Source organism: Protomyctophum bolini (assembly GCF_963924005.1).
Source record: "Protomyctophum bolini genome assembly, chromosome: 14".
Taxonomy (NCBI): domain Eukaryota; kingdom Metazoa; phylum Chordata; class Actinopteri; order Myctophiformes; family Myctophidae; genus Protomyctophum; species Protomyctophum bolini.
The window spans coordinates 1,303,739-1,314,294 of NC_137875.1; the positions used below are offsets into that span (position 1 = coordinate 1,303,739).

The 10,556-nt window shown below is 45.9% G+C and overlaps 1 protein-coding gene across 1 annotated transcript in view; it reads right to left on the reverse strand.

The window, feature by feature from the left end:
- LOC308327859 (uncharacterized protein) overlaps positions 1 to 10,187 on the reverse strand; it is a 12,077-nt gene extending 1,890 nt beyond the window's left edge. The window contains exons 1-6 of the mRNA XM_080781427.1: positions 10,008 to 10,187; positions 6,769 to 6,913; positions 5,547 to 5,854; positions 3,836 to 3,970; positions 2,134 to 2,190; positions 220 to 448 (exon numbers count right to left, since the gene is read on the reverse strand). Coding sequence (XP_080637553.1) covers positions 220 to 448; positions 2,134 to 2,190; positions 3,836 to 3,970; positions 5,547 to 5,854; positions 6,769 to 6,913; positions 10,008 to 10,151 — 1,018 coding nt within the window. The 5' untranslated portion in view covers positions 10,152 to 10,187. The remainder of the gene's footprint in view (positions 1 to 219; positions 449 to 2,133; positions 2,191 to 3,835; positions 3,971 to 5,546; positions 5,855 to 6,768; positions 6,914 to 10,007) is intronic.
- Positions 10,188 to 10,556: the final 369 nt, after the last annotated feature.

Consider the following 10,556-nt stretch of genomic DNA (forward strand, 5'->3'; position numbering starts at 1 on the left):
GCGTTGATGCGGTGCGGGTCCAGTGTGTGTGTGTGTGTGTGTGTGTGTGTGTGTGCGTATCGTACTAAAGATGGCGTTGATGCGGTGCGGGTCCAGTGTGTGTGTGTGTGTGTGTGTGTGTGTGTGTGTGTGTCCAGTGTGTGCGTGTGTGTGTGTGTGTGTGTGTGTGTGTGTCCAGTGCGTGTGTGTGTGTGTGTGCGTGCGTAATGCGTGTCGTACTAAAGATGGCGTTGATGCGGTGCGGGTCGAGCGCAGAGCGCTGCTCGTGGAAGGACGACCTGCGGCTCCGCCCCCCCCGCAGGTTGCTGTTCATCAGCGTGGTCATGTCGAACACGCCCAATAGGAGCGTCCGGGCCATCGCTGTGGGAGACTGCGCCTGATTGGCCGCGTGCCACGAACGCACGTCACATGACACGCCGGAGCCCGGGTAGATCTCTACGTGGTTCACCTGGTGCGCACACACACACACACACACACACGCGCACACGCACACACGCACACACACACGCACACACACACGCGCACACGCACACACGCACACGCACACACGCACACACGCACACGCACGACAGAGAGAAAAGACTGGTCACCAGTGTTGTTTTCGTCGACTAAAACTAAGACGAAAAATGTTCGTCGACTACCTTTTTTCACTGACAAAAATGAATGGAAACTAAATGAAAACTAAGCTATGGTGACTAAAACTAAGACTAAATATACTGACAAATAAAAACTAGACAAAAATGTTAGGAAGGGACAATAGTGGACAAGAGATCCAGTCATTTTACACTTGGTTGCATGCTGAAAATAGCTGATCTAGATCTGCTATTTTCAGCAAGTGTAAAAACACTCATTAAGACGGCATCAAGTCCCACCAAAATACATTTTAGTCGACTAAATCACCTGTAGATTTACTAAAATCTTATGACATTTAGTCGACTAAGGGCCATTTGCACCAAGAAAGATTAAGCCTTAATCTGGTTTAAATCAAGGTTTATCTATTAATCCAGTTGCACCAAACTTTAAACCTATGTTTTCACTAATCCGGTTTAGTTTTAAACCATCCTTTTAATCTTGGTTTTGTTTTTTTAATCTTGGTTTTAATTTTCACAGTAAACCTGGATTAATGTCAATCCTGTTGCACCACTACTTTAAACTTTGATTTAAGTATCAATAAGGGATTAATTCTAAACCAGCAGGAGAGGAGGTTTAATTGAAAACAACATGGCAGCATATATACCTCTACATGTTTGTTGTTGTTTGGGAAACTATCGGAGGAAGTGGTGGTGTGTGTGATCGACGGAACAGATCTATAAACCTACCACGCACCACGGAGTGACCATACGTCTGTTGTTTTTTTTAGCGAGCGAGACGACTTTTATTATTATATATATTTTAGCTGCAGGCACTATAATTTAAACATTCTCAAATATGAATGAAATAGTAATGCTAATGATGCTCACGACTGCTGCTGTTTATTTACAGCGCAAAACCAAGATGGCGGACACACAACAAAGTTTAATCCATGAATTAATCACAGTTTAAAGTTTTAATCACAGTTTAATGGATTTTAATCACAGGTTAAGGATTTAATCACAGATCTGTTGAGCAATGCTTAAAATTAAGTGGTGCAACACAACTCGAATTAAAATTAATCCTTGATCAACAAATCCCTGATTAACACTAAACTAAACTTTATTTAATCTTTCTTGGTGCAAACGGCCCTATAACTAGACTTAGGGCCGATTCATACTCCTGTTTCGGCACTGTAGTGCCGAAATGATTTCGGCTCGTCAGAAAATTTCAGTAGCACCGAAGAGCCGACTTTAGGACGGTACCCGCCCCCCCGAACCTCAAATGACGTCAAATTGTAGGCTCTACAGCGCCGAACCGACTTTTATTCGGCTCTAAAATAGGAGTATGAATCGACCCTAACACTAAGACATTTCCAGGTGACTAAAATGTGACTAAAACTAAATGAAGTTTCAGTCCAAAGACTATGACTAAAACTAAAATAGAAATTTGCTGCCAAAAACAACACGGCCGGAAGTGTGGAAGTGTGGAAGTGTCGGGCCGGAACATAAAATGTGAAGACTGAACTTCGTCCTTCGTCCAGCGTGACATAATGAGCCTTACCTTGTGATATAATGGCAAGGGTTCTCTCTCCTGATTGGCTGAAATTGGTATCCCGACCTGCAAGTACAACGTGTGAGAGAGACAGACGGGGAGAAGAAGAAGAAAGAAGAAGAAATGTGTTCTGGTAAATCAAGTTTACCATGAAGGGTAACTGGACTAAGCATCAGATACTTGTTTACAGCCAGGCCCTGTACATATGGAGCATTTCATGGTAGGGGTTCAATGCCTTGTCCGAGGGCACTTCAGCGGTGGTCATTTTAACGCGTCGGACCGCTGATTCGAACTGGCGACCTTCCGGTATCTAGACCGCTCCGCAATCCACTCGGCCACCACTGCCACTAACAGGAGGGAGACTCCTGTTATACTGAACCAAACACTCCATAACAAAGATGGCCATCAGAATAGTTATATTGCTACAACCACTTACAGTATTTGAACAGAAACGTTGTCACTCATAAATAAGCAGGACGGGGTCAAAATATAGTTTTCTCTCAAAAGTAAACAAACCCAACACAGTGCATGAGTACAGTCGAACTGAACGATCGTTCACGAACGCGTTCATATTCAGGGTGAACGTGAACTGAACGTACTGCGGTATTTCTGTTTGATGAACGGTCATTGTGAACACGTTCATTTCTGGCGCGTGTGAACGTCAACTTTCTCACGTTCAACTTCGTTCAAGAGTGAGTGTTTCAATAAGAGGCTTCCAGGCCAAATCTCCGGCGCTAAAACACACCCTAAACAGGCCTTAATATCTAGCGGAAAGCCCACCAATAAGCCCTTATCCTACACAAATTAACTAATTAACTAATCTTTCTCAGCCGTACACTTTCACTGGAGTGCGCAACTGCATGATGATCACGTCATGCAGACAGACAGACAGACAGACAGACAGACAGACAGACAGACAGACAGACAGACAGACAGACAGACAGACAGACAGACAGGTAGGTTGTGAGAACAGAGAGCATTCAGAAACCTTTGCCTTCACAATAAAAGCATGCAGCTTTCACACTTTGGCCCATGAAGACGAGGAAAAGGATTAAGAATTCGGTGGCATTTCACATTGAAAAAGAGCTATTTTTTTCCCCAAAATGTAAAAAAAATGATATGGAATTAATTTGGATAATGGTAATGGTGATATTGTAAAAGTTGTCACTTTATTAATTATTATGTTTTTTTTTAAAGGTTTGGACTCCCAAACAATAGGAACAAAGTCTATAATAGTATTATATATTTAACTTGTTTTTTATGAATGAGTTCATATGAAACACTGGTTACTTTTGATGGTCTTTTTCCATTTTATATCTTTTATTTTAGGTAACAATGTACAGTGGAACAGGTTTCTCCTCCTGTGTGTGTGTGGTGTGTGTGTGTGTGTGTGTGTGTGTGTGTGTGTGTGCGTTCTGATGTGTGTCTGTGTGTGTGTGTCTGTGTGTGTGGTGTGTGCGCGTGTTCTCACGTGTGGGTATGTGTGTGTGTGTGTGTGCGTGTGTGTGTGTGGTGTGTCTGTGTGTGTGTGGTGTGTGTGTGTGTGTGTGTGTGTGTGTGGTGTGTGTGTGTGTGTGTTCTCATGTGTGTCTGTGTTTGTGTGTGGTGTGTGCGCGTGTTCTCACGTGGGTGTGTGTGTGTGTGTGTGTGTGTGTGTGTGCGCGTGTTCTCACGTGGGTGTGTGTGTGTGTGTGCGTGCGCGTGTTCTCACGTGTGGGTGTGTGCCGACGTCTCCGTTGATGCACGGCGGTGCGTCTGAACAGCACCTCCTGCTGGCCAGCGTCATGTCTGTCTGCGTGCACATGGGAGGAGCCTCCTGGGCCACGCCCATCTCTCCTGCTCTCACCTGCAGAGGTGGTTTTAGTTCAGTGGTTTAGTTCAGTGACTGAAGGGACACTTTCTGACCCAGGCCGAAGTCACTGAACAAAGAAACTAGAGAACTTACACCCGCCTTCTAATGAGAGCGCCACCCATCGCCCGCCCGGGGCAAAACCTAGACTGAAAAGGCTATCAGCAGAAGTTGCGGGATTTTAGCGGAAGTGAAGTCGTTGATGCTTTCCAAATCAGTTTACATTCTCCGCTAATGAAACAAGTGTTTGTGATTGGTCGGGAAAATATCGTATCCACCGGGGGGAAATACATTTGACGGCAGTTCCGGAGGATACGTCCGCCGATAGCTTCTCTGCCTTATAGGTTGTGACCAGGCTTTTCTTTTTCGCAGATAAGTAAGCCTGGGACAGAGGCTACCCATCGACTGATCTAATATACGCCAACCTTCCCCGTGTTTCTACACTAGTCCGATCCAGAAGGACACAGTTTTCCGGCCACTGCTACAGAGCTGACAATGAGGTTGTATCTTCCCTTCTTCTCTGGAGTCCTGCCTCAAAGCAGACCAGAGGTAGAAAAAGCTGTCGTTCCCTGATGTCATCGATATAGGGACACATGATGTCATCGCTATAGGGACACATGATGTCATCGCTATAGGGACACATGATGTCATCGCTAAAGGGAGACATGATGTCATCACTATAGGGACACATGATGTCATCACTATAGGGACACATGATGTCATCGCTAGGGACACATGCATCATTAAGCAGGAACTGGGGATGGCGATGAAGGACCGGGAAGTCTGGCGTGATATTGTGAAATCCACGATCTCGACCGCGGTCGAAAAATGATGATGATGAAGTCATTGAAATGTACATTTTACATAATTTGGTTGTTCAGTTTGACCCACCAGTTTAGGAGATATGGCTTATAGAGTAACGTCTTGCAGAGAAACAGTGAGTTCAGAAAACAGGCTTGAAAAGGTTCACTTCTGTGGACTCTAAATGTCGAGTTCAGCTCTGACATTTATTTCAGACATGCTCTAGTGTGTGAAGAGTCTGTCTGTGCTATTAACTCATTTTGGATTAAAAAAATGTAATAAAAAATATATTCTCCTCTCCTGACTGTCTCTGTATCAAAAGAGTCACAAAAGGTCGACAAACATTTTCCATCATAGTTTTAGTCGACAAAATTAACACTGGTATCAAGACACTGAAATACTCAAGTAAATCGAAATTGCACTTAAAGGCCCACTTCACCACTTTTTAACCCATCATCATGTAGTTGGTCTTGTGTAGTTGTACAGTTGGGTACAGTAACAGATTGTGTTAACTAATAACTACCCGTAATTTCCGGACTATAAGCCGCGACCTTTTACCCATGATTTGAACCCTGCGGCTTATACAACGGTGCGGCTAATCTATGGATTTTTTACAGCTAATGCAGAGCCAACTAAGGCTCTTGAGCTAACGAAACGGCCACTAGGGGGCCACCTGCGGCTTATAGTCCGGTGCGGCTTGTATACGTACATATTTGGGATTTTCCCTAAATTTGGCTGGTGCGGCTTATATTCAGGTGCGTCTCTTCCTCACCTTCTCCTCCTCCTCCTCCTCGTCCTCCTCCTCTCCGTACGGAGACATGTCCCCGCCCATGTCCTCGCTGGTCGGCATGACGACGGGGTGGAGCCTCAGGTGGTCCTCGCTGGTTGCTATGGCGACGGGGTGATGCTGGCCGCTGAAGAGCCCGGTGGCTGGGAGGCTGTTGTTGTTGGCTGGGTCGTCGTGGTGATGGTGATGCGTGTAGGAGGAGGGGCTGAAGCCGTTGTGATCGCCGGGCGGGGACACCGATTGGCTGGACTGGCCCAGGGTCTGCCACATGGTGGACAGGAGCCCAGGGATCTCTGGGAAATGGAGGCAGTACACATGACACAGGGTCTGGACAGGAGCCCAGGGAACTCTGGGAAATGGAGGCAGTACACATGACACAGGGTCTGGACAGGAGCCCAGGGAACTCTGGGAAATGGAGGCAGTACACATGACACAGGGTCTGGACAGGAGCCCAGGGAACTCTGGGAAATGGAGGCAGTACACATGACACAGGGTCTGGACAGGAGCCCAGGGAACTCTGGGAAATGGAGGCAGTACACATGACACAGGGTCTGGACAGGAGCCCAGGGATCTCTGGGAAATGGAGGCAGTACACATGACACAGGGTCTGGACAGGAGCCCAGGGAACTCTGGGAAATGGAGGCAGAATACATGACACAGGCTCTGGACAGGAGCCCAGGGAACTCTGGGAAATGGAGGCAGTACACATGACACAGGGTCTGGACAGGAGCCCAGGGATCTCTGGGAAATGGAGGCAGTACACATGACACAGGGTCTGGACAGGAGCCCAGGGAACTCTGGGAAATGGAGGCAGAATACATGACACAGGCTCTGGACAGGAGCCCAGGGAACTCTGGGAAATGGAGGCAGAATACATGACACATGTTTTGTAGTCATCAGGATGATATCGTTTTGAGGGAAAAGGAAGTTGCCGCCTGTTGTTCCTGCAGAACCGGCGAACGGTTCTCGAGTTACGTGCATTACAAGCGCACACACACACACACACACACACACACACACACACACACACACACACACACACACACACACACACACACACACACACACACACACACACACACACACACACACACACACACACACACACACACACACACACACACACACACACACACACACACACACACACACACACACACGACGTGACGTCACCAGCATGTTCTAGAAGGTTCTACTGTGACCATACCGTTTACCAGCATGTTCTTCAGCCGGAGGTTCTCCGACGCCATCTCCGCTCTCTCTCTCTCCAGCTGCCGCACCCGGGAGCGCAGGAAGTGAAGCTCCGCCCCCTGGTAGTCCGTCAGCCCCGCCCCCGACTCCACCTTCATCACCTGGGTTGGGGGGGAAGGATGAGGAGTTAACGTCACAACACACACGGTCTGGGCAGCATTCCTTTTCAAGTCAAGGACCCCCATATTTAGCAGCAGATCTGGGCCAGCCAATGGCCAGCTGGGCCAAAACGGATCTAGAAAGATGGCGACTTACAATACAAGGACTGACAGACTTCATTTTACGTTGATGTTAGACCCGGAGAACGCTTTGTCCATATTTTGTTACAGTCTATGGCAGTAACGCAGTAACACATATTCCATTTAGCACAGCACCAAGTGCCACCCTACGGTTCAATTTAGACATTTACGGCCCTGTGCAGTTTGGAATCAATCTGTTCACAGGGGAGGAACTAATTGAGACTCTTTCTCGTTCCATTTCTCATGATGTGTCATGTTTTATTCATCGTAGAGGCTTCACGGCTTATCAATCATGCATAGCATCGTCATATCGGAAATCTCTCCTTGTATATATATAATCTCTCTCAATGTATATACATAATACAGTTTTATATTAACATTTTAGGAGTGAAAACATATGTTTCGATGCCTGTGACGGCCCACGACAGCTCCCGACCTGACGTGATGTTTGTCCTGGCACACGTTCAAGTTCAAGGTTTTGCGGAAATGATAAATGCCTAAAATTGCGGTAATTCCGGCGTGCAGAGGGCCAATGAGTGCATGTATGTATGTTTGCATGTATGTATGTATGGGTGGATGGATGGATGGATGGATGGATGGATGGATGGATGGATGGCCTATATATACGCGGCAGTATGCAAGGCATGTCCTGCCACCAACCACGCATATATGAATGAATATACGCACAGCCCACCAGCACTGGATATATGAATGCATAATGAATGTGGCAGGCTATGAATATATGAATACATATATGTGTGTGCGGTTTAATGTCTTCCACACACACACACACACACACACACACACACACACACACACACACACACACATCCCCCTCCCCCCAGACAGTATTGCATTACTATCATTACTTTATGCTTTTCTTTTCTTTTCTTTCTCTAAATGTGCTCTGTAAACTGTAAAGGAGTGGTGTAAAGCAGGGGTTTTCAACAGGTAAGGAAAGGAAGGAAAGGTACTATGTTTACCCTGCAGGGTAACTGGACTAAAGGTACTATGTTTACCCAGGGTAACTGGACTAAAGGTACTTACCCTGCAGGGTAACTGGTCTAAGGGTACTATGTTTACCCACGGTAACTGGACTAAAGGTACTATGTTTACCCAGGGTAACTGGACTAAAGGTACTATGTTTACCCAGGGTAACTGGACTAAAGGGTACTATGTTTACCCAGGGTAACTGGACTAAAGGGTACTATGTTTACCCAGGGTAACTGGACTAAAGGTACTATGTTTACCCAGGGTAACTGGACTAAAGGTACTATGTTTACCCAGGGTAACTGGACTAAAGGGTACTATGTTTACCCAGGGTAACTGGACTAAAGGGTACTATGTTTACCCAGGGTAACTGGACTAAAGGGTACTATGTTTACCCAGGGTAACTGGACTAAAGGGTACTATGTTTACCCAGGGTAACTGGACTAAAGGTACTATGTTTACCCAGGGTAACTGGACTAAAGGTACTATGTTTACCCAGGGTAACTGGACTAAAGGTACTATGTTTACCCTGCAGTGTAACTGGACTAAAGGTACTATGTTTACCCAGGGTAACTGGACTAAAAGGTACTATGTTTACCCAGGGTAACTGGACTAAGCTCCAGAACTTGTTTACAGCCAGGCCCTGCTCATAGAACATTTCATGGTAGAGGTTCAATGCCTTGCTCAAGGGCACTTCAGCGGTGGTAATTTTAACGTGCCGGTCCGGGGATACAAACTATAGCGACCTTCCGATATCAAGACCGCTCTTGATGAATGGATGATGAATGAATGGTCCGTGGACCACTGGTGGTCCCTGACCCTTCATTTAGTAATGTAGGATTTGTTGATTTAAAAGAATATATCTTTCCACTAGTTGAGAAACAGTGAAGTGAATGACCTGGTGACCTGTTGATATGATGACCGTCCATGGAGTCATGTGACTAGTGACAAGATGGAGGTCAAATTAGAAATTCACCGGATTGTCTGGTTGAGTCATTAATATTAGGAAATGACTAGTCATCAATGGACCAGGACCATTGAAATCCATGGTCCATTTGGTTCTGTTTGAATGCTCTCAGAGTTACAGACCTGTCTAAGGGTCCATTTGGTTCTGTTTGAATGCTCTCAGAGTTACAGACCTGTAAAAAGGGTCCATTTGGTTCTGTTTGAATGCTCTCAGAGTTACAGACCTGTCTAAGGGTCCATTTGGTTCTGTTTGAATGCTCTCAGTCTAGAGTTACAGACCTGTCTAAGGGTCCATTTGGTTCTGTTTGAATGCCCTCAGTCTAGAGTTACAGACCTGTATAAGGGTCCATTTGGTTCTGTTTGAATGCTCTCAGTCTAGAGTTACAGACCTGTCTAAGGGTCCATTTGGTTCTGTTTGAATGCCCTCAGTCTAGAGTTACAGACCTGTCTAAGGGTCCATTTGGTTCTGTTTGAATGCCCTCAGTCTAGAGTTACAGACCTGTCTAAGGGTCCATTTGGTTCTGTTTGAATGCTCTCAGAGTTACAGACCTGTCTAAGGGTCCATTTGGTTCTGTTTGAATGCTCTCAGCCGTGGTCATTCAGGGCTATCTCTTTATGAGCTTCTGGTAATATTCTTGTCCGCTCATTCTGTACGTTTGTGGCAAAAATGGAATTTGGACAAAAAATGTCCACCACACAAGCCAGCATGACGATGACCCCCATGCTTAAATCGATATTGTCTTTTGTTTATTGATCTGATGATGTTGGCCGGTTGTAAATGTCATTAGTATTGTGATGTTAGTACACATGTTCTTCTTATCATATGCTGTAACTATTTATTTATTTGGATCACAATGGAAAGAAGTCCTCCGACTGTTTGTGCAATGCTGATAATTCTGTACTGCTCTTCTATGAATTGTATCATGAATATATAAAATAAATCAAATCAAATCAAATAGATAGTAGAAACAGTAGATAAAGTGTCCATGGTTCTTCTTACCCTGGTGACCATGTCCACAGCACTGCCCTCTGCGCCTCCTCCTCCTCCTCCTCCTCCTCCTCGCTGCAGGACACACTGGTCACTGGAGCTCCTCTGGTGACATTTAGAAGATGCTGCAGGTCCTCTGGAAGCTTCAGCCTCCATGATGTCTTCTCCGCTCTCCTCTCTCCTCCTCTAACCAACCAGCCAAGAGGAGGCTGCTCACACACACACACACACACACCAAATAAATGAATAACCCTCAAATTATAACACTCTCAAAGCCGTCTCCCCTCCCCTATCTTACTATAGCCCCTTTCTGCTCTGTCCAAAATTCAGAAAAGGTAACCGAGGGTTCCGAAAGGGGCTCGTATCTTACTAAAGTAGTACTACCTACCATTAGTAGTATAGCCTACGAGAGAAGACTGCTGTCTCTCAGACACGCACGGGCACGCACGCACGCACGCACGCACGCATGCCAATAATACAAAACAAAATAAGTCTAAAATGATGAATGAACACTCTCAAAGCCTCATGCCTCCATCATACGCACTGCTCCCTCCCTGTCCC